Source organism: Macrotis lagotis, chromosome 6 (genome assembly GCF_037893015.1).
Source record: "Macrotis lagotis isolate mMagLag1 chromosome 6, bilby.v1.9.chrom.fasta, whole genome shotgun sequence".
Taxonomy (NCBI): Eukaryota; Metazoa; Chordata; class Mammalia; order Peramelemorphia; family Peramelidae; genus Macrotis; species Macrotis lagotis.
Window position 1 is genome coordinate 91,485,426 of NC_133663.1, and position 24,433 is coordinate 91,509,858.

Consider the following 24,433-nt stretch of genomic DNA (forward strand, 5'->3'; position numbering starts at 1 on the left):
AAGAATGAATAAATAAGAAAGCATTTAAAAAGTTAAGGGGTAAAACTATGTGAAAATAACTATCTAATTCCTAGGACATCATTAAAAATGCAAGCTAAGTCCTGCTCTGAAAAAACTTACATTTTTATAATGGATTATTAGAAGGATTTAACTGCAAGTCAGATGGAAAAATTCCATGGTATTGAGATGTAGAGGCAAAACAGATGACAATGCATCATTTTATTGTTATTTCAGCTAATAAAACAACATGGTTTCTGACACTAGACCATCTGACAGTGCCAGGACTCTGGTGGTGAGAAATTTCAATGGTCAATGGTGGACAGATGGATGGGAGTAGGAAGAGACTTGAGGCAGCAAGACCATACAGAAAATGATTGCAATAATCCAGGCATAAGATAATAAAGGTCTATACCATGAAAGTGGCTGTGAGTGTAAAGAGAAAGGAATATATGAACTATTACATTATGAAGGTTCAAACAATATGACTTTGCAACAGGTAAGAAATGTGGGGTAGAGAGTTAAGGATGACACTTAGCTTCTGAACTTCAGCAACAAGGAGTGTGGTACTGCCACTGGGAGTAAAAGGTAAGTTAAGAAGAGAAGATGGTTAGAAAGGTAAAAGATAATGAGTTCTGCTTTGAAAATGCTAAGTGTGAGAGGCCTAAATGAGACTACATTAGAGATATCCAATAGGCTATTGGTGAATAGCTTATTAGCCTACAGAGATATCAGTTAACAGATCTGAATGTCATCTGAATAAAGATGACACCTGAACTTATGAGATGATGAGATCATCTAGCAAGATAGTGAAAAGGAGAAAAGAAGGTTCAGGAAAGACCCTGGATGAAAATATAGCCAAGGAGAAAGAGGAGTGATCATTCATAGGAACAGAACTGAGAGAGTAACATCATGAAAACCTAGAGAGGAGTATATGCAGGAAAAGAGGATGAGTTATACTGTCAAAGGATGCAGTGGGCTCAAGAAGGATAAAGATTAAGAAAAGGTTGTGAGATTTGGTTGTTAGGAGGTCACTGGTGACTTTGAAGAGAGCAATTTTATTTCAGTGATGAGGTCAGATTGCAAAGAGCTCAGAAAAAAAGTGAAGGTACCTATTGTAGATGGCCATCTCAAAGAGTTTTATCACAAAGACATTATATTAGGGGGAAAATGTCTTTATGAAATTTAGGGACAAAATTTGTGATTCTACTGATTTAGAGAACTTAGGAGCAGCAACCTCATTTACCATGAAGACCAATGTGTTCTCTGCAACTTTTAGTCTTAGACAATAGCCTACAGCATTCAAAGGATTAGGTGACTTTCCTAGTTACACAACTAATATGTGTCAAAAGTGGGACTTTAACCCAAGTTTGCTGGTTCTCCAGTACTGAGGACTAGCTCATAAAATATGTTAATTACAAAAACCTCACTTGGAAAAGAGCAACCTGTACAATTATTTCATGCTAGTTACCTTTGTGGAGAATCATCCTGCTTTTTAAATCCAGGAGGAAGAGCTGGCCCAAAAAACCCATCATCATCATCATCATTGTTGTTGTCTTGATTTCTTCTCTTTTTTCTGAAAAGGAAGCAATTTTCTTTAAACATGAGAGAAACACAGCTACAAAATAATTTCAGGAAAATTTTTAGGGAAAACTCTAATATTTTAATTGGGAATCATATATTCAACTGATTAAGACAAAACATCAGAGTGAAAAAATGAAAACTACCAAAAAAATGAAGTAATTTTATACAACACATAAATTTTTATTTTAATCTTTATGGAGTTTTTTGCTTAAACATTAGTAAAAAATCTTCTTCATATTAGCAACAAATCAACCTCATCTGAAGTGATTTTTTTAAAGCTGTTCAAAGCCCATGAATGGGGTGTATTTCAGTCAAAACGTCAGCAATTCTTCTCTTAAGAATCATGTTAGAAAGAGTTGAAGGACTGGATGATCTAATATTGTCTCAGAGGCACAAGAAAGTCTCACTACCAAATAACTAGCTATAGACATCAATTTTTATATTAACCTATTGTATTAGAGCCACAATGAGACAGTAAAGGTAGTCAGAAGTTGTAAAGGACTTTATTTTTTTATTTTAGTAAAATTTTTATTTATTTATTTAAAGCAATGGGGTTAAGTGACTTGCCCAAGGTCACATAGCCAGGCAATTATTAAGTGTCTTAAGCCAAATTTGAACTCAGGTCCTGCTGACTCCAGGGCTGGTGCTCTATCTACTGCACCATCTAGCTGTAAAGAACTTTAGACGATAAAAAGATTTACAGGTATTTTTTTTTCAGTTTCCAAATGGTTATTTTATCAGATTTTGTTTGAACATTAAATTTATCCTCATTTTTCAATCCAAAATAGTTACCTGAATGTTGTTATGAATTTTTTGTTTATATTTTTCTTGATTGGGGGGGTATTTTATACTTTGGCACAATTTGGGGGTCATTCACTGTGCAAGTCAGGAGAGGACTTTCCCTTTGTGCTGCCAATTCTGAGCATTTAAATTTTAGTTTGAGTTGTGGATTGTCTTAAAGACTATTTCTGACAAAGAGATTTCTAATTTATCTCAGAGGCATCATATCTGTGCTTAAGGAAAATTACTTTGAAAGCAGTGTGAAGGATAACCTGGACCAGTAAGAGGCTGAAGGCGGGAAGTTCAATTAAAAAGCTGCTACAAGATCAGCCTCTGTTTGTAACCTGGTGCTTAGCACACCTGGGAACAAAAGAAGTCTTGATGAGTGAATGAAATAATACAATAGGGGGTGATGAAGGCCTGAACCTGGAGTGGTAAAGTCAAAAATAACATCTGGGAAGATAAATAGCAAACAGAGCAAAGGAATTGGTTTAGGGAACAGAGCAAAGGAGTTTTTAGGGAACAAGATCATGGATTCAGATGATAATGGTAAGTTTGTGGCTCCAATGGAGCATTAAGGTTGAGAGGCTGAGCCAAGAGTTGGCAATGCATGAAGGGAGAAACTAGGACCAATGAGAGAGAGATCTGTATAGCATTTCCTCCATGACTGAAGTTATAGGGGTGAAAGAGACTGTCAAGGGTGACAGTATAATTCCATGAAACAAAACCACTTTGTATTTATTTTGAATACATCTTGTATTTACTTAACTGGTACATGTTGTTTTCCTCTCTAAGAAATGTTAAGTTCTTTAACAGAAGGCATGGTTTTATTTCTGCCCCTGTAGCTCTGTGGCTGCCATACTTCAGGGCACAAAATTAGGCCTTACTAAACACTTGCTGAATTGAATTTATAGGAAAAAATAGGCCCAAGGAAAGAGTTTGGGGTGGGTAGGGGGTGGTCAACTTCATTTAAGTACATGGTGATGAACCATCAAGAGAAAGAAAGAAAAAAACAGTCAGGCAAGGAAGAACTTCAGGGAGAGCAGAGTCATGGAACCCAAGGGGAGAGAAAATGATCAAGCTGAAGAGTGGTGATCAAAAGTGTCAAATGTCAAAGTGGACAAGGACCAAGAATACTAGATGGTTAGATTTATCACTGGGTCACTGGTGATACTGCAGGGGATCAGTTTCAATAGAACGGTGAGATTAGCAGTAAGAGCTGAGGAACTGAGTGCTGAGGAAATAGGGGAAGAAAGTACAGGCTACTTTTTTCAGAAGTTTGATAGTGAAGAGGAAAAAAACATGAGAAGACAGCTTGAGGAGATGATGGGAATGCTTTTTGAGAATGACAGGACTTCACCATATTTGTAGGCAGCAGGAAAGAGATGGCTGAGATGAAAAGAGAAAGGGACTGATCAGAGTCTGAGAGGAGTTAGGAGAAATGAGGTCAAGGGCAAAAGTGGAGAATGAACAAGGAATGGGGAACTTCAATTCTGATACTAGAGCAAAGATAGTATGGATGAGAGTTCAGAGAGGATATGAGCTAGTTAGAAGATAAACGTATCTGCAACCGATGGCTTCATGGTTCTAGATATGAAGTAAATGATAAGAAACATGTTGAGTGAGGAGGGAAAGGGTTGAAGGTAAATTGGAGACTTGAAGACAGAAAAAGAGGCTTAGAAAAGCTCTTGTGGAGAGTGTGGTAAGTATCAGTAAAAAATTAGTAAAATGGTTGTTTTGTAGGGGTCAGGAAAAGCGAAAGATGTCAGAGAGCAGCAATTTATCATGGACTAAATCAGTGAAGTTTCCTGAGTTCTCAGAAAAGTGCTTTGGAACAGAAATGAAGAAGGCAGATAGTGGAGGTGACCCTGGGTTGGGGATTTAAAAGGCGATATTCATAGGACAATTAGGGAGGGAGATAAGATAAAGTGCAGACTCTCCTGGGAATGACTTACACAAGCCCATGAAGTCAAATCAAGAGATGAATGACAACACATGAGATCAAGGGAGTAGAAGCTGAGATGAGAGAAAGAGGAACTGGTTTAGAAATAATCAGGCTATGAGAGTTAGAAAAACGCAGGAAATTATGCTGGGGTGGTACCTACAGAATTCAAAATCTTACAGGCAGCACAGTTTCAGTGTTCAAATGGTCTAAGGAATGGGTGATTTCTATGAATGAATAGAAAGAAAAATATGTTTGATCAACTTAATATTGTATTATAAACTTCTAGACATATATTTTTTGGATCTGGTTTGGATAGTCATTTGCAAAACATCCTGAGGACAAGTATGTAAATCAAGACAGCTGAAACACTAGTTCCACATTATATTTAAATTGATTTCCCTTTAATAAATTCAATTTGTGTTAAGAAGGTCAACTTCATTTCTACTTTTTGGCATATTCAATTTCAGATGAAAGGTCCTTCCCAAAGCTGTCTCTACATTCAACTATTCTATTGCAGACAATCCCATAGGGCAGGTTTAATCAGTGACCCACGACCAAAGTGACTAACCTTGGGTTTGGATCAGTGTCATGTTCCTCTTCAGAATCTTCCCTTCCCCCTCGGTGTCGCAAAGGAGAATCACTGTCTTCATCACTGGATGATGAGTTTGAACTACTGCTCTTATAGTTGGGGGGCAGTGCTGGTCCTGCAACTAAAGAAGATTTGTTCTGGATGCTTCAACCTTCAGGAAAACTTTCCTGACCACTCCAAGCACTCTCTTGCATTCACCCAGTGCTTAATGTCTTGCCATTCACTTTAGGGTTTAGCATATACTATATGGTATGTTTACTATCATATGTGCATCCAGCACATCCTCAGAAATGGAAAGACATCTTTTTGTATTCTCAGTACCTAGGAGTAGTTATATTTTGATGGATATGTGATTTTCCCCAAGCCTTCACAAAGTCAAATCCAAGCTCCTCTCATCCTGTGTGGTTCCTGTCTTTGTCTTCCTTAAACCCTTCCACAAAGTCCTTTATAGAGGAACACCTTCTTCTGATGATTATAGTGGTATACTGATGACCATTCCAAAATCATGCCAGAGAAGTGTTAACTCTGACAGGCTCAGTCAAGCTGGAAAGCCTTAGAATAAGGACTAGGTGAAGAGGCTGTTCAAAGATCAGCCTAGCTGATTTCAGAACAGATTCTCACCAGGTTGGCTAAAAAATAATGAATTTTTGGTCAAATTAGTTCTTCTACAAAGTAATGCAGGGATGGCAATCAACATTACTGAAGGAAATAGACTGACAAAAATCACAAATCACTGAATAATCAATGAGTCTTTCCAAAGCCTGGGAGACCTTTTTGTAATATTAATATTACAAATTATTAATGTTAATATTTTGTAGCTACCAATGCAATATTCAGATTGTTCATCTATTTTCTCTTTCTCTTGTGTCTTTTACAATTTTTTCCTCTGTATGTGCACAATCCATCATATGTTGCAATCTACTTAGCAGAGTCCTATTTCTCACTAAATATTTGAACACAATGAACTTGAAAGCTTATCTGCTTTAGTATCTTTAATAATAATTTGGTAGAATTTCCCTTAATCTTCTTTTATATCATTAAATAGAACAGGTTGTTTTGGTGTCTATTCTAGAATTCAGCAGATAGCAAATTCCTTTAGAAATTTATTGGGTTGTCTTTCATCTTTATATTCCCAGCACTTAGCATTTTCTTTGCACCTATTAACATTTGATAAAAATCACACTTTGGAAAATGCCTAGAAATGATGATTACACAGTGGAAACAGAACACTAAGAATCAAATTACTTCAGACTGAATTATTTGGAAAGATACTTGGATTTTTTTTTGTTGCCTAAGTTTTCTGAGTCTAAAAAATTAGGATAGATCTTCCCCCTAGTTTACAGAATTCATGTTCCTAATGCACCTCTGATTTTTGGTTTACTCTATAAATAAGGAATGGTATCATCACCCAGGATGAGTGGAAATTATCCGTTTTCGATGCTGTTTTCTCACTCACACTAATGGTCCTTTCTCTCTTTGCTCTTGATTGTTGTAGTTTTAAGTACACAAGTTTTTTTTTCTCCTCTTTTTTTCTCATTTTCCTTTCTGCTTTTCACTAGGCATAGTGTACTTCTAGGAGAGGCAGCTCAAAGAGAGAGCATTGGGCCTGGAGCTGGAAGACCTGAATTAAAATCCAGCCTCAGACCCTTCCTAGCTATGGGACCCTGGGTAAGTTAACCTCTGATTGTCTGACAAAAGAATCCAATGAGGAAGGAATGGCAAATCATTCAGGTATCTTTGTCATGAGAGGAGTGGTCCATAGGATCAAGACAAATCAGACATGACTGAATGACTGAACAATAATAACACTGCCTCTAGGTACTACTTGTCAGCAATTTCTGACTTTGCTATCTCCTAGGACTTCAATGAAAACAGGCTAATTCTAAACTGGTTGGTATGGTCCAGGTACTTGGATTTTGCCTTGACCTGTTATTTCTTTGGCAAAGGCTGTTTCCAAAGAATCCCCTTAGTCAATCAGACTGGGATATTCTCTATAGTCATGGAGTTGCCTAAAGCTTTGAGAAGTAATGTTTCAAGGTGTACCCAGCCAGGATGTGGCAAAAGCAGGACTTCAAAGCAGATTTTCAGGGTTTGGAGGCCAGCTTTCTAGTCAATCTGCCAAACTGCCTCTCACTTGGATTTAGAAAGGATTTCAATATGATCTGACTAGTCCTGCTGCAAATTGAATGACTATGGGAAATGTAAAAAAATTAATTTTTAGGAGTAGTACAGGTTGAAGAGTAATTTCATTTACAGCAGTTGTATAGTTACAGTTTGAAAAACTATTTTAAATTTGTGCTACTGTGAATTATGTTCAACAAAGATAATACTCAAATAAGCATATGGTACTACCAAAAAAAAAAAAACCAACCTAGAGCAACACCGAGGTGTGAAACAACTATGTACTGCACATGAAAGAATTTAATGCTGTTTGTATGCATCAAAGGAAATAACCATTATGTGATAAGATAGTAGTACCATGCTATGAGAGAAACAACAGGACAAGTTGATTTGAATAAATTGTGCTTGGTGATAAGCATAGACAACTACTGGTAAAGGTTGCTAGATTTATCTGACTTCACAGCTCTAAAATCATTAATTAATTTATCACTCATCCAGTAACATTTACTAGGTGTTTATTATGTGCAAAGCACTTGCTGAGTGTTGGGGAAGTCAAAAAGAATAAAGAAAAGTCAAGGTCAAGACCTCTAGTGGGAGCAGCTTCCAATCAATCATTTAGCTCAAAGTTGCTATACTTAGGAGGAACAGTAAAGACATTTCTTTACATCTAATCAAACAAAAGGCCTTGACAAGTGCCTTCTCTGTGCTAAGTAAGCTCTGAAGAGGTAAAGACAAAAATAAAATCTACTGCCCTGAAGAAGCTTCCATTCTGTGGAGAGAGAGGTGCACAAATATGCAGAAAATAAATACAAGAGCAGGTTGTGGAAGTAGGGAGAGGGAGGAAGCAGCAGCTGGAAGAGAGAATCAGGATTTGGCTTTAATTTAACATACACACACTCAGTTAAGAAACTTATCTTACCTTTCAAGTATTAAAAGGGGAAAGGGGAGGGGGAGGAAATGATGAACTAACATAAGGAAGGGAAGGAAGAAGGGGCAAAGGGAAAAAGGAAAGAAAGGGGAGGTTGAATATAAGGGGGCAAACACACTGAAGGTTATGGTATTCAGAAACAAAATACTGGGAATATGGATAAAGGGGGAAAAGGGGGGAAATTACAGAGGGAATACAGCATGGAGGGCAATAAAGAGTTAATAATTATAACTTTGAATGTGAATGGGATGAACTCTCCCATAAAATGTAAGTGAATAGCAGAGTGGATTAAAAAAAATAGAATCCTACAATATGCTACTTACAAGAAACTCATCTGAAGCAGAGAGATACATATAGAGTATGATTTCTCTCAACACGTTCAATTTAGATTGATGTATAGCATGGAAAAAATGTAAAGACAGACTGCCTTCTGTAGGGGGTAGGGAGAGGGAAGCAAGATTAGGGGAAAAATTGTAAAATTCAAAAATAAATAAAGTTTGTAAAAAAAAGATAAAAAAAGAGAATCAGGAAAAGCTCCAAGGCATTTGAGCTGATTTGAAGGAACTGGGAATTCTTTGAATTGGATCTCAGAAGGTTGTATATAGATGGTGTTGTATAAGGAACCACAAGATGACCAGTATGATTGTGACACAGAGTACATGAAGGGAAGGCTGAGATGTTTGTAGTAAAAGATTTGGAGAGATTTGGAACAGTGACTATTGTGAGGAGATCAGAGTCGATTAGAAAAGAGTGAAAAGATTATTTCCATGGCATTTCATCCCAGCTGAAATAGATAACTATCTGTAGTGCATTTCCCATGGTTCTGTTCAGCAGGACTAGCAGACTAGGAATGAAGGAGAGCACAATCTAGGGTTGGGTTCTGGCAGAAGACCTTGCAGAGGTGAACTAGAGAGCAACTGGAAGAGAAATAGAGCCAAAGCAAGAGTGATAGTCAAGGAAAGTATCTGGGGGTAGGGGGAGAGACAGGACCTTATCTAAACCAGAGGCATGATGTAACCTACATTATGGTAGATGTCCAAAATGGGATGATGACTCTAGGAAAAAGATCATAAAATTTCTAGGAGTAGGGAGGGGTTCTCTAAATTTTCTTGTTTTCTCTAAAATGACTAGTGCAATCAAATTAATATATTAACACAATTTATAAAGTGTTTACTATAAGAATGCATTTGACTAATAATTCTCTAAAACCAGTCAGTTAACAAACATTTATCATATATACACATCTGCTAATGTGCCAGCAATTATGCTGTTGCTAGGAATACAAAGACAAAAATATAACGGTCCCTGTCCTTAAGGAGCTCTGAGTATATATAAGAGGAAAAATGTGTACATGTGTAACTACATGCAAAATAATATACAAACGACGTACAATGAAATTTCCGAGGGACACAAAACGAACTGATAATTTAACTTCAGAAGTTCAGATTACATTTTTGTCCTAAAATAAAAATCCCCCAAAGCTTAAACCTGTTTTGCTCCCCCCTCCCCTTCACTTGCTCTTTTATGAAGATTTTCCAGTCCCAATCACCAACTCCCCCCCTGCCCTGGAAAAAATTAGTATCTTACAATGAAATACGCTTTATAATGCATCTGAATGGAATTTGGAAATATCTTTTTATCTTTTATTATTATTCCCATTTCAAGCCTGATAGAAGTTAAGTGATTTAGCTCAGGATCAGAGCAAGTGGAATCTGAACATCTGACTTCCCAATTCCATGCCCATCTAAGCTGTTGTCTCAAGCGCTTTTTTGCCTGACAAACGACTTCATTAACCAACTCTTGGTCTACCTTTTCAGGATGATACTGCCACTTCCAGCCTTCTTGTCCTTAAATACCCTTCACTCAGATCCAATTCTTGTGTTTATCATGGCATCATCTCCCTGATATCATAGGGAAATAAAGGACAAACAAGCATCATCCTTAAGCAAGGGGGGGGTCTCTCCCAGGCAGGCAGACTTAGAGGGAGCTGGAGCCGGAGTCAAGGAGACCATTAGCTGTGTGACTCAGTGTCCCTACCTGTAAAATAAGGATCACAGCAGCACCTCCCTCCCAAGGCAGTGGGGTGAGAATCAAATACATGATTGTTTCAACCTGTTTTTTTTTTGCTGATCGACTGCAGGGATGACTGTTTCCTTTCTGCCTGTTCCTCTAACCTCAGTCTCGGGGCGCATGTGCACACCTCGAAGCCCTACAGCAAGCTGTCCCTCCTCGGCACTCCGGGCACCCTCCAAGGCTTCCCCCCGCCCCGGCGCCAGCTTCTCGGGCCTCGGTCCCTGCTGGAAGGAGGGAAGCCCTGAGAGGGCAGGGTCGGGGTTTCCCAGCTGGGCCTCGCCACCCCGGAGGCGCCGGGGCCGGCCTCCCGGCTTACCAGGACTCAGGTCCCGCTCCTCCTCCGCAGTCCCTCGGGCGTTGAAGCCGGGGGGCAGCGCGGGGCCGATGAGATCCCTGGCCATGGCGGCCCCGGGGGCAGCCCGGCCCGCCCGTCCAGACGCAACGCGCAAGCGCGAGACCCGCCCCCCTCCCGGGCTTCTAGTCTGGGGAGAGTTTTTCCGGCGCCGGGGAAGTGACGTCAAATGACAGCCATTGGTCCCGCAGTATGTTTACCGGAAGTGACGTAAATGCCGGCGCCTCCGAGCTTTAGCCCACGTGCTGCGGGCTGCCTGCGTGTTGGTGGTCGTGCCTCAGTTTCTGGGTTTCATGGACCCGTTCGGCTGGTACCCTCCGCCCGGGCCGCCCCCGGTGCTGACGCTCCCGGGGGCTGAGCAGTCTTCGCCCTGGACATCTTGGGTGCTTCCTCCCCCGCCGCCCCCAGCGTCCATTCCGCCGCCTGCCCTTCCCCCCCAATCCGAGAGCTCGTGGGACTTCCAGCCCACCCGGGACTGGGCCTGGGCGCCGGCCCCGGGCTACGACGGCTACGACCCCCAGCAGGGACACTGGTACCAACAGCCAGGTAAGCCCGTGATATGGCCCCTCCTTGCGCCCCCTCCCAGCCCATCCCCCATCCTCCCTCCCTTCCTTCCTGCCCCTTCTTGGCTGCTGCCTGTGGCATTAATGCCCTTCCACACCTAAAAGCATTTCTGTTAATTGTAGAACAAGCGCACCTCCAGTCGACATTTTTATGAGAGGATAGTCATTTCTTGCAAATGAAACAGGAGAAAAACACTTGAGTATTCTTTAATATTTAATATGAAATCATAAGTGCCTGTCACTCCAATAACTCCCACTGGGAATAAAATTCATGAATCAGATTTTTAAATGGTACATCAGAGTTTGGAAGAGTTAGACGTTGATATGATGGCGAGAATGACAGCAGTAAAGAAGGCTTAGATGTTGCACAGAACATCTAATGATATAACAAAATTTCTTTGGAATAATGACTTATAATAATGATTATATTATATTACATATAGTTACATTATATTATATATTATTATACTATATACAATATATGTTATATATTATAACAAGTGTCATTAGAGCAGAAGGTGACATGTAGGATTATCTACCCCCCCAAAAAATGGAATTATCTTTTATACAAGCGAAAATGACAGCACTGATGATGAAAATCCACCAAGAGTGCAGGAGTATCTCCCTTTATTCACTGACTAAATTATCATAGGGTTCTTTTCATTTCAGTTGTGTCTTTCTTCTGTCAAAACCAAAACTGCCAAACAACTTTATCAGTCATTTAGTCATCTGCCCTGTTGATCATATACCTCAAGCTCAAGGGCTGATGTAGTAATGATGATAATAATAATAATAATAATATAATAACAACAACGATAGTAATCACATACTAAGCAATTTACAAAGAATCCCTCCTTTGTTCTTCTGCAGGAGATCTTCCACCCTCTCTGCAGTGTCTTCCCCTTTCTTCCATCTGTTCTTTATTATTTTGTATGTTACTGTTATTTTTCCTATTAGAATGTAAGTCTCAGGAGAACAGAGACTCTTTTTACATTTTTTTAATGTGTGTTCAGCACTATATAAAATGTCATTCCTCAATAGATTTTCATTTATCATGTAGAAAAAGATCCAGAAGGATCCGAGCCATTCATTCCAAAGGATAGCCGCCCTCAACCTTTGAGTCCTCACAATAGACATGGGACTACTGCCTTCACTTGCCCCAGACTTTTCCTAACTTAACCAAAGTGACTTCACATCTGCCCAAATAAGCATGTATATAGTACCTACTGGGTGCTGAGTACTTTATACATATACTCTCATTGGATCCTCACAACCACCCTGGGTGGTCGCTGTTATTATCCCCATGAGAAAACTGAGGCAAATGGAAGTTCAGGGAATTATCTAAAGCTAGATTTGAACTTACTTCTTCCTGATTCCAGTGCTCCATTCATTGCACTGCCACATGCCCCCAGTTGAAGATCAATCAAGTTTTTTTTTTTGGCAAGGCAGCAGGGTTAAGTCACTTGCCCAAGGTTACACAACTAGAAGTGTCTGAGGTCAAACTTGAACTCAAGTTCTCCTGACTCCAGGGCCAGTGCTTTATCCACAGTGCCACCTAGCTGCCCCAAGTTTTTTTTTTTTTAATAATGATAAAAATAACTCACATGTCTCTGCAGAGCGCTTTCATTACAATCATCCTGGGTGAGGAGTAGTCATTAAAGCTGAAGATATTTTTTCTATTGCTCATCATTTTTTAGATTGAGCAATTCTGATTTTATGAGGCTGTAGTTAAGTATGTTTGAAGGATACCTTCAAGAAATTAGTTAATAAGCATTCAATTGTGGATGAATAAGGGAATGATCCTAACATTAAATAGGAAAAAAATGAGCAAGTTGGGACACGTTTGATAAGGTTGCATTGTTTTCATTGAACTCAAGCAATTCACAGTCTTAGAAACCACTAATAGTTCTTTAGTTATGCTATAGACTAGTTAACCATGAAATATCATCATTCATATATACATTTTTGTAAAAATATATACATATCAGTCACTCTTGTTATTTAAAAGATTCAAAATGCTGATGACTTAAAAGGGCTTTGCACAATTGTACAGTAGAGTTGGCTGCCAATGTTACCATCTTGTGAACAAGGATCAGTATGAAAAGATCTTCAAGTAAGTGTTTGATTGGAAAAGCAGGGCAAGCATAATGTGGAGTGAGGTTTAACAGACAGGCAACTGTCCATGGGCTGCCCTACTATCTCTGGAAGACAAGACTCAGAGGAAGGCTGCTAGTGTGTCAGACAGATCTTCAAAAGATTTCTAGAAGAACATGAGTAGAAACTTCAGGATGAGGAGTCAGTGAGTCAAAATCTGCATGTGATGTACAGGTCATCTTTTTTTTTTTTTTTTTTTTTTTTTTTTAGGTTTTTGCCAGGCAAATGGGGTTAAGTGGCTTGCCCAAGGCCACACAGCTAGGTAATTGTTAAGTGTATGAGACTGGATTTGAATCCAGGTACTCCCGTGATTTATCCACTGTGCCACCTAGCCGCCCCTTACAGGTCATCTTAACAGTAGTTCAAGTCTACTTTTTTTTTTGTGAAAATGCCATCCCACAGAATTCATATAATCCTGAAGGGTTATGTGTGTTTCTGTTATGGCTAGCTTTTCTATTAAATTTCTACTCTGTTTCTCAACAAAAATCCTTTGGTGTATTGTTTAAAAAAACTTATAAATAACTACAGTTCTCATTTTTGTTTTATAGGTAGAAACTATCATTTCTCCAAGAAAAACCATGACAGGTCAAACCGAAATTTCAAAAACCAGCAAGGTGGAAAGCAGAAACAAAAGGTATTAAAGGGAAGTCTTCGGAGATAGACTCTTTGTTGCCTGTGTAAGGTTTTTAGTTTTGCTTCTTTTGTGTGGATTGTATTGTAGTGATGTTTCTCCTCTAGACACTAAGTTAATGTTGATCAGGCATTAATTTTATTTACTTATCTCCTAAAGTATATTTAATGAAGATAGTTCTTTCTACCTAATCTGGTAGATCATACAAAAGCTTTCCAATTCCTGGGTACAGTGTATAATTTTAATAATTTTAATTTGAAAACTTTCACAACATTACATAAAAATATTATATAAATGCTGTGTAAATGTTGAATTTAATATAAAAACTAATATATTTACTTACAATGATTTTTCCTTTGAACTATTAAAACCTATTTTAAGGTTTAATCACTTTAATTACAGAATGTTAAAATATGAAAACCATTAACTTACATTCAGGAATTCATTTTGTTTTGGGTTAGTGGATAGAAAGATGATCTGAAAATCTGGAAGATTAGGGTTCTTGACCCTTCTCTGACACATTCTGACCTTGGGCATTTACCAGTCAGAATATTTCCTGACCTTCATTGTTAGAGGGAAGTTTCCTCAGTGGAGTTCCCTTGACTACTGAAATCCTAGGGTGTTCAAATCTGTACTTGCTCCATTTTCTTTCTCTGTCTCTATTATCTATCTTGGAGAGAAAAGAAGAAACATACTTTTTTTTTTTTTTCACTTTTCCCCCAAAGTATTAAATTGTCTTAGACTAGACTAATGCAGCCTTGTGCTATACTTAACACAGAATTTAAGTTAACCTATAGATGATGCATTAACATTTAGTTTTGCTAGTATCATTCTCTTCCTTTGGGTTCTATATATTGAAATGAACAGAATCATCTACATGTAACATTCACAGGTCTCCCCCAAAGAACTTATGGGAATAGAAGGGTAGAAGGCATTTTAATGTGGTTCCAGCATATATAATTTCTAGGTGCTGATAGAATTCTTCATTACCATCTAACTGGCTTCCATTAAATTGAAAGTGATTTATTTTAGGCCTTTTACCAGGGTCTAATGTTTATTTTCCATGACTGTTTAAAATGTAGTCGAACTTTCTATATTTAAATGAATTCCTAAGTTTTATGATTTCTTTTTCCTTAGCATAATTCCTTTAGAATTCTAACTATTTGGAATTTATTTGTTTATATTAGATCAACAAGTATTTATTGAAGTATATATACAAGGCACTATGTCAGGTTTCAGGAATACAAAGAAAAAGTGAAATTGTTCTTGTCCTCAGGGAGCTTACACCCTAACAAGCAGCACAACATATTTGTATGCATGTATATATAGAATATGCACAAAATAAATACAAATTCATTTTTTGTAGAAAAAGTACTGAAGTAGGATAAATGAACATTTTCTAATGTTAATAGCATTTAATCAAAATTTCTAGTTCTTTATTTTCTGTTTGTCATCCACATTCTGTTACTGAAATTCTTTTGGTAGCTGCTTATTAGAGGTTTTCTTTTTAAGTAATGATAAATATTTTAAAATGCATTGCATTTTTTTGACAGAAAAATAAAGAACCAGTTTATACCCATTATTGTGATACTTGTGATCGTGGCTTTAAAAATCAAGAAAAATATGATGAGCACATCTCTCAGCATAGAACAGTAAGTTTTCTTTTCTGATTGATGCCTAATTTTCATTTTCTTTCTACTTTTATATCTTTTAATTTAAATTGCATTTCCATAAGATTGATAACTTTGATAAATGTAGAATGCTCAATACTTCCCAACAGTTAGCAGGGTGGTCTGATGTCAAGCTGGCACAAGATTTGACAAATTGACAGTGTCTTCTGGGATTGTACTCTGTATGGTATGTATGGGGAGCCTTGATTCTTCAGGGACCAGGCAGATGGTATTGGGCTGGTGAGAAGCTTGAGTTGGTCTTTTTTGGTTTTGTTTTTGTCTTTTTTAAAAAGAAACTAACTTACATAGTTTATATAAACGTGTGTCTTCCCAGGATCAAATGAAATAATACATCAAATGCTTTGTAAAATTTAAAGCAGTCTATGAATGTGATCTATGACTTTTGTTGTTGCTTGCTAGCTGTTAGTTTTTAAATGCCTAAAATGCTTCACAGGGGCCCCCGTCCTTCCTATTCCCTTAGAGAGCCATCAGGCTCTAGAGTGGCCTTTGTTATGTTTTCTCCCCAAGACAAGACTTAAACCATTAAAAAAAAAATTTGTCATTGTACAGTTGGGTGACTTGCCCTGGGCCTGAATCCTACCTGCAGTGAAATCCTAAGGTTATTATGGATAGTAATCTTATATGTGACCCCTATACCTAAAGGTACTTTATTAAATGCCTCCCCAAACTATCCCACTATTATGTAGGGGAAGGCAAAGAAGAATCTTAAGGTTTTTTTTTTTTCAGGAGCTCTTTAAACTTCCCTTTAAGCCCTTCCTTTTGACTCCTAAGAGTAATTAAGCTACATTGAGAGTGATTTTTTTTCACTTTCATTCTGAGATGATCCTGCCACTCAAGCTGTGAGAGAAACCTATTACTATACTTGACCCCCATTTTCAGTATATGAATCCCTTTCTGAACATCTCTCTGCTCTGAAATGGTATTTCTTCCCTCCTTGACTTAAACAACTAACTGTTTAAGGTTACAAAAGCTTTACCTCAAAAAGCTTGATTTATAGTAAGAATCTCTTGGATCCATGCATTTTCTGTATTGTGGCAGGAGACATTTCATATGAAAAGTAATGAGTAGGGCAGCTAGGCATAGTGGATAAAGCAGCGGCCTTGGAGTCAGGAGTACCTAGGTTCAAATCCGGTCTCAGATGCTTAATAATTACCTAGCTCTGGGGCCTTGGGCAAGCCACTTAACCCCATTTGTCTAGCAAAAACCTAAAAAAAAAAGAAAAAAGAAAAAGAAAAGTAATGAGTAATGTTTTGTTTTGTTTAATTACCACAGTGCTCAGTTGATGGTTGCAGTTTTAGTGCTCATGAGAAGATTGTGCAGATTCACTGGAAAAATGTAAGTTATCACCTTTAGATTTATGCTTAGATTTGCTGGCCTCTTTTCTTTGATTGTTTGCCAACTCTGTAGTAATTATGACATAGGACAGATCATAATTATACTTAATTTTTTAGTCTTGTTATTCCCTCAGCTACTCTCATTGTCAAATTAAAAAGTTGCATAGCATGCTTAATGTTTATCAGTGGTGTAGCAGATTGTTTCAAATGATCTGGCAGAACCTCATTATGAGTCTAGCTCTTTCTTCTCTGAAAGTCACTGGATTAATTGTGACCCAAAACAGCTCATTAGGGGAAATCACAACCTGAAAATGTCTAAAAGCTGTTCATTTAGTAGCTTTATTAACATGACTAGTCCTGTACTTGGTTTTCTATGTGAAGTCCCCATGGCTCCCATACACTCTGATCAAATTTCCAGTAATTAAAAGCAGATTCATTTTGATTTTGCAAACATTCTTTTCTCTCTTAGATGCATGCTCCTGGTGCCAAGCGGATAAAGTTAGATACTCCAGAGGAGATTGAAAAGTGGAGGGAAGAGAGAAGAAAGTGAGTAAGAATTCAGAAATGGCTAAATATGTTACTGTTAAAGCTAGGTGCTTGGGGGCAGCTAGGTGGTCCAGTGGGCAGAGCACCAGCCCTGGAGTCAGGAGTACCTGAGTTCAAATCCGGCCTTACCTAGCTGTGTGGCCTTGGCAAGCCACTTAACCCTATTGCCTTGAAAAAAAAAATCTTAAAAAAAAAGCTAGGCGCTAGATTGATGAGTTTGTTGGACTTATTGCACCTAACACATCATTTTTTAGAACACAGGAAATTTGATCCTAGAGAAGTAGGACAAGTAACTAACTGAATAAAATCACAAGTCAGCAGGTTAGGGAGCTAAGACTGGAATCTATAGTCTTTATTACAACTGGTTACTATTATATATATTTCTTAGATTAGGGGTGGGATGAATTTTAAATACTTTATATTTTATGATTTCTCTTCCTAGTGATAATATTAATACTACATTAATATAGCATTTTTAGGCTTCCAATGACATTTCAGCACAATTTACCAGGGAGGTGATGTAAATATTCTTGCCTGTATTTTATAGGTGAAAAAAACCAAAGGTTCAAATCTGATTCCAAGTCCCATCACTTTTCCTATTATCACAGGATATCTTTTTTCTATTGTATGATAACTAAATATAACAATTATGCCAGGGTTCTCCTTTTGCATTTATAAAATAATGAAGTAATTTTTAGTGTGAATTGGAAAGAATACTAGACTAGAAGTTAGAAACCTGGTCTTGGCTCCATAGTTAGTGATAGGACCTCAGGCAAATAGTTAACCTTTTGTCCAGGAAACTAAGAGGTTTGACTAGATTAAATCAAATGCCTTTTTTTTAGTTCTGTGAATCTTTGTCTGAATTCATGTATACAGTGTCTTAGTGTATAATGCCTTAAACTTTTTCCCCATCCTTTCTTTATAATTTAAACTACTGCTTTTGGCTTCTATGTCTTCTTGCAAAAGAATTCAGGTATTTGTTGGCTAAGTAATTGTCTTTTTCTTATTTTTGTCCTTATAATTGATATTGATTTTGACCTTTACTCTAATAAGCAACTATACAGATTGCTGATTGAGAATTGTCATTTATTGTAGATAAGTTCATTACATTTTTCTGATGTTTGATGGTGATGATTTACAATTTACAACATTTACAATGTTCGTCACATCTGAGTTGTGTTTTTTTTAAAAGTGTGTTTGTACTCATGTACACATTCATACCTCTCACCTCCCCTGTCTGGTGGGTCATCCTTTTTAAGAAAGAAAAGAAGAAAGGGGAGAAGAAAATACTTCATCAAAACTAACAAATCTATTGATCATAACTGACAGAATATACAGTCTGAATTTTTTGCCTTCTCTATGCTGAGGTTTCCTTTGCATTGATATCACTAAGTATCAAAAAGGTATATTTTGATATGGTTTGAAGAATCTTGTTGATGTAGGATTCTGCTTTATCTTCCTCCTCAGTAATAAATGTTAATCATGAGCAGAGTGATCTTTTTGTTTATTCTCAGCATAAAGAGAGGAAAGTGAGATGCCCAGTTGTCCCTTGCCTTTGGGCAAAAATGAAGCCAATTTTGCTAATTCTTTTTTTTGCCTCTTTGAGGAGACTATGGGAGCTTATCTTTCCATTTAGCTGTAACTTTGTTATATAGCCTGGTTTAATGCATAGTGAGACTATCAAATGTTAGTTTGCTTCATTTTTTCCATCACCTAATTATTACAAGATCACATGTTTACCAATAATAATATCTGGACAAGAATCATATTTATTGATGATAATAATAATAGCTGGCATTTATGATTTGAGTCAGGACTGTCCAACCTTTTTATTGAATAAATAGACAATATATTTTGATTTGCTGTTCTAGTGAGAGCTCTGGTAGCTTGGCTTTATTTACTAAAACATTTAGTAAACCCACAGGGGAGCTGCATTTTGGATAGCCCTGATTTAAGTGATTAAATTATTATTTAAGCAATTTACAGTTTGCAAAGCACTTTATAGATTTTGCGACTTTGTGATTTTCACAATGATGTTATGAAATAAATGTTCTTGCTCCATTTTATAGTTAAGGAAACTGAGGTTCAGAGAAGTTAAGGGACTTGCTGAAGATTACATGACTCTGTAAATAATTGAAGGAAGTTTTGAACCTAATGGTTGTTGTGAAATCTATTCACTATGGCACCTTAATGTTTTTGTAAATGTTTTAAAAATTGTGGCTGCCTTTTGCTATCTTCCCAAGGTCATTACAGAAGCAAAAAAACCAAAGCCAAGTGCCTTTTGGTTTATTCATCATTGAGGGGCCATCCTTACCTAGTGATGGAATTAATCAAAAGAGCCTGGGTTTGCTTTCTCACATATGTAGAATTTTGTGAAGGCAATGGGAGAATGAAGCTCTAGATAACTAGCATGAAACCCAGATGACTTAGGTCACCCCAAGAGTTCATAAAACTAGAAGGAAGAAAACAAACAGAAGGAAAATGCAGCAATTCTGGCAAAATTTCTTGAGCACATTTTCATCATTAAATAATAGTAGAACCACCAACTTTGGGCACCAGCACCCCAGTCTCTGATGTGCCTTGTAAAGAAATGGAACTAGCACTAAAGAAAATGAAGACTGGAAAATTAATTTAATCTGACCAAATACACAAAGAAAATAGCTTTGTGTGGAGTTGGGGTGACATGATTTTTAAAGCTTTCCAAAAAAGGTAACTACCAACCTGTACTCCTATTTTCTTACCTCTGTAAAATTTTTATGAGGATAGACTGAATATATGTTAAGGGGATCCTTGGTAAAAACATGAGAAGGGAGCAAGCAAGTTTTGTAAATGAATTTCTTTTTTTTTTTCTTTTTTTTCTTTTTTGCAAGGCAGATGGGGTTAAGGCCACACAGCTAGGTAATTATTAAGTGTCTGAGACCAGATTTGAACCCAGGTACTCCTGACTCCAGAGCTGGTGCTTTATCCGCTGTGACACCTAGCCACCCCTGTAAATGATTTTCTTTAACACACCCTACACAATTGAATAGACAGTAAAGATCTTAAAATATTTCTTGAAACAGAAATAACCCTATTTAGCATCCTTTGATTGTTGGTATCGAATGAAGTATAACACGGAGATGTAAACTTACCAAGTATTCACCACCCTTGTGAAGAATGTTCTTTGTAGAGCCCTGATTAAAGAGGGATTTCTTACTGATAGTGACTGTATTGATAGCAGAAAATTATTGATGACCGTTTTAAAAAAGAATGCCCATTTCCCAGACTATGGTATTGGATGGATATTTCCATTGGGTTAGTCTATCTTGGACTGACATTGTAGATGGAAAATAAATTGAATGGAGAATTAATGCACAGAAAGAAGATAGCTGACATTATGTGTGAAAAATTATGTGGTCGTTTCACCAATTCCAAGTTACTGTTGACAAAAAAATCCTCTATTTTTTACATGGTATTCTTAAGGTGTGGCTCTATGACCTGAAATCATGAACTACAACAATCTTCTGCCCACTCCTGATGGAGATGAAGACCTTAGAGTGAAGGAGAGATATAGATAATTCTGGATATAGTCAATGGAGATGTGTTTTCTTTTTTTTAGTATATGTTTGTATCAAGGTTCTTCTCCCTGCCCCCATCTTTTGTTATAGAATATATAGTGCTTATATGCAATGTGTATATATAAAACATACATATATGCATGTATGATGTGTATACATGTGTACATATGTGTATACACACACATATATATGTATATATATACACACGTGTGCATACATATGTGGCATGATTGTCAAAGAAAGTAGATCAAAGTGAGGCTGTGGGCAGCATTTGACCACAGTCATGAAAGGAGCATTATGGGGGAAGGCTTGGATAAGAATGAATAGGATAGTTTTCATTGTACTTCATTGAAGGAAATAGCTATATCAAAGGGATCACATGTACAGTGAAATGTTGAAGTAGATCTTTTGTTTTTGTTTGGAGACTTGGATTTCTTTCCTACCTTTAGGATAGAGTTAGAACACTTCAGTAGAAAGGGCTGGGAAATTTGAGTGAATTAGAGATGCAAATGGGCAGCAAATAGTGGTGAAGTGGATAGAATTTGGAAGACTTGAGTTCATAACTAGCCTTAGATACTTACTGACTGTGTGACCCTGGCCAAGTCATTTAATTCTCTTTGCTTCAATTTCCTCATTTACACAATGAGGCAAACCACTCCAATATCTCTGCCAAGAAAACCCCAAATGGGGTCACAAAGAGTCAGACACAAATGTCAGTAAGAGATACAGACATTTAATGCTGAAGGCTCTTTTGGTACCTTAATTAATACAGGCACTGTTTCTCTGTATCTGAAAAAAAAAAAAGCAAAACTAAACCCTAAAGGGAAGGGAAATAGATATTAGCCAGAGTCTTAAGAAGGCCATATGACCTAGCTGGCATCCTGCTTGTTTGACTTTGTTTTGGTGTATAATATGATCAAAGCAAAATCATTGATTAAAATCTGTTTATAGATCTGTAGAATTAAAATGAATCAGTAATTTTCACAGTTGAAGAACTTGTGAGTTCAACTTACTTCAGCCCAACAAATACATTAATGTATTAGAACCATCAGTAGACCACTTCACCTAAAAAAATAAGTCCCATATTAGCAAAAATAGGATTTGGGTATCTAGTGGAGGAAGAGTCACAGGTGTTAGATTTCTAAATGGGAAGGAGCCAGTTTGTCTCTTGGTGCTCAATAGAAATCATGGAATTTAAAAATATTTTTATTTGCCCTTCTTTTGTTTTTGCCTCACATTTATTTTTGAATATCATCACTTTTTTTTTTTTTTTTTTGGCAAGGCAATGGGCTTAAGTGACTTGCCAAAGTCACACAGCTAGGTAATTATTAAGTGTCTGAGGCTAGATTTGAACTCGGGTCTTCCTGACTCCAGGGCTGGTTCTATCCAACTGTGCCACCTAGCTGCCCCCAATATCATCACTTTTAGTCTAGTTTAGACTGCACTCAAGAATATTACAGACACCTCTGTCTTACAACAACCCTCTGAGGTCAGGGCAGTGTGGACATTAGCTGAAGTACCTAAACTTTTAATTGCAGTTCTGCAGTTGTCAGTGTTCTATAGAAAAGAGGCAATGGAATGAAACAAATTAGCAGCCCCCTTGTTAGAAAAAGTCTTTGGTAAAAATCTTTTTGATTGTTGATGCTTGCCTTTGATTGATGTTGAATAAAAACCATTTTAGGCTTCTAACCATGTTTTGGGGGATGCAGGGGTAGATAGTAAAGAGGCAAGAAGATGGATGTAAATCCACCTTCCTTTAGAGCCAGGGAATTCTTGCTTAACCTGTTTTGTATCATGGACCCCTTTGGCCATCTGGCAAAAACTTGTGGAACCGTTCTCATAATATTTCGAAATGCAAAAACAATACCTAGGATTATAAAAAGGAAACCAATTATATTGAAATTCATGTATCAGAATATTTCAAAAAAGCAAGTTAATGGATATTAGAGTCTCTACTCAGAGAAACTTGAAATGTATGGGATGCCAAGTCCTTCTCTCCCTAATAGTATGCTCCATGAATTTGGGGCAGATAGAGAGGGACTCATTCCTTTCTTATAGAAAAGCCAGTATGGTTAAATTGGTGCAGTGACTTATTTAAAAGCTTGAAGCTCCAGCATCAGAGCACTTGTAACTCAGTTGTACCCTTTCCACATTTCTCTTTCTTCATCTTGATTTGATTTCACCTTCACTCTGCATGAGTTCATGGAAGTTTTCCCAGGTTTTTCTGAAACTATTATCCATGTCACTTTTTTTGTGGCACAACAGTATTCCATCATAATCATGTCCCACATTCTTTAATGGATGACTATCCCCTCAGTTTCCAATTCTTTGCCACTATAAAAAGAGCTGCTGTTATTATTTTTGTATATACAGGTCCTTTTCCTTTTTCTTTGATCTCTTTGGGATATAAGCCTAGTAGTGGTATTTCTAGGTTAAAGACTGTACCCAGGGTAGAATTCCATATTGTTCTCAAGATGATTGGACCAATTTGCAGCTCCATCAACAGTGCATTGCATTAGTGCATTAGCCTATTTTCCCCCATTGCCTCCAGCATTTCTCGTTTTTCTTTTCTATTGTGTAAGTCAGTCTAGTGCTGTTTGGCATTCAAAATCCATTCATCCCCTTCTATCTTTCCAGTCCTCTTAGACCTTTTCCCCCCCAAAAAACATACTCTTCAGTTCAGTACCATTGGCTCCCTAGCTGTTCTACAAGACTCCCCATCTCTTGACTCTGAGCATTTTCTCTGGTGTCCCCCTCATGTCTGGAAATGATCATCCTCATTTTTTCCTCCTGCCTTTCTTTAATTCTCAGTTAAAATTTCAATTTTTTAAATTTGCACTTCTCTAGTCAACAGCAGTTTTTCATGACTATAGATAATTTTGATTTCTTCTGAAAACTTCCTGTTCATATCCTTTGACTATTTATCATTTGGTTATGACTCTTATTTTCATAAATTTGACTTAAACAGGGCCTTTATAGAAAAACTTAGTGTTAATATTTTTTATTATTTCATTGTGTTGCAGTTTGGCAAAATGTAGTTTCCCTGATTGTCTCTTTTAATTAGGTCTATTTTTGCTTTTGTTTTTTCTGAGATCATGATTGTCAACTTGGCTCCAAATTATGTTTTTGATTTTGTTGAGTAATTACTTCAGATACAAAAATTGAATCATCATACAATAATGACAAAGTTGTAATGTTTTCTTCTTTTTGCAATCTGTTTTTAATAACCTCACTTCGGTCAAACACAGCAAACATTTATTAAGTGACTCATAAACATAAGGAATACTAGAGAAATATGTAATTCAAATGAAATAAAATTCTTGCCATCCAGAATTTATAATATTACATGGTGAAGTGATTGAAGAAACACAAAGCAGTATCAGTATTAGAGCCTGAAAGGAAAAGAAGGATGCTATTGAGAGGGTGATGACTGGACACTGGAGGTTTCCTGAAAGAGATGGAGTTTGAGTTGGCCCTTAAGGATGGAAAGGGGGGACGAGTAGTTAACTTACATGGCTAGCACTCATGATGCTGTTGTATGGATGCTGTACTTCATGTTAGTCTTTACTATCTCCTCAGTTCCAACCA

The 24,433-nt window shown here is 37.3% G+C and overlaps 2 protein-coding genes across 2 annotated transcripts in view; one reads left to right on the forward strand and one right to left on the reverse strand.

Annotated features, from left to right (window-relative positions):
* Positions 1 to 10,471, reverse strand: part of GPALPP1 (GPALPP motifs containing 1) — a 37,531-nt gene extending 27,060 nt beyond the window's left edge. Inside the window, exons 1-3 of the mRNA XM_074191707.1 lie at positions 10,334 to 10,471; positions 4,875 to 5,016; positions 1,469 to 1,573 (exon numbers count right to left, since the gene is read on the reverse strand). Coding sequence (XP_074047808.1) covers positions 1,469 to 1,573; positions 4,875 to 5,016; positions 10,334 to 10,418 — 332 coding nt within the window. The 5' untranslated portion in view covers positions 10,419 to 10,471. The remainder of the gene's footprint in view (positions 1 to 1,468; positions 1,574 to 4,874; positions 5,017 to 10,333) is intronic.
* Positions 10,472 to 10,603: 132 nt separating this feature from the next.
* NUFIP1 (nuclear FMR1 interacting protein 1) overlaps positions 10,604 to 24,433 on the forward strand; it is a 51,351-nt gene continuing 37,521 nt past the window's right edge. Inside the window, exons 1-5 of the mRNA XM_074191708.1 lie at positions 10,604 to 10,915; positions 13,635 to 13,720; positions 15,271 to 15,369; positions 16,681 to 16,743; positions 17,212 to 17,288. Of these exons, the coding sequence (XP_074047809.1) occupies positions 10,663 to 10,915; positions 13,635 to 13,720; positions 15,271 to 15,369; positions 16,681 to 16,743; positions 17,212 to 17,288 (578 nt within the window). The 5' untranslated portion in view covers positions 10,604 to 10,662. The remainder of the gene's footprint in view (positions 10,916 to 13,634; positions 13,721 to 15,270; positions 15,370 to 16,680; positions 16,744 to 17,211; positions 17,289 to 24,433) is intronic.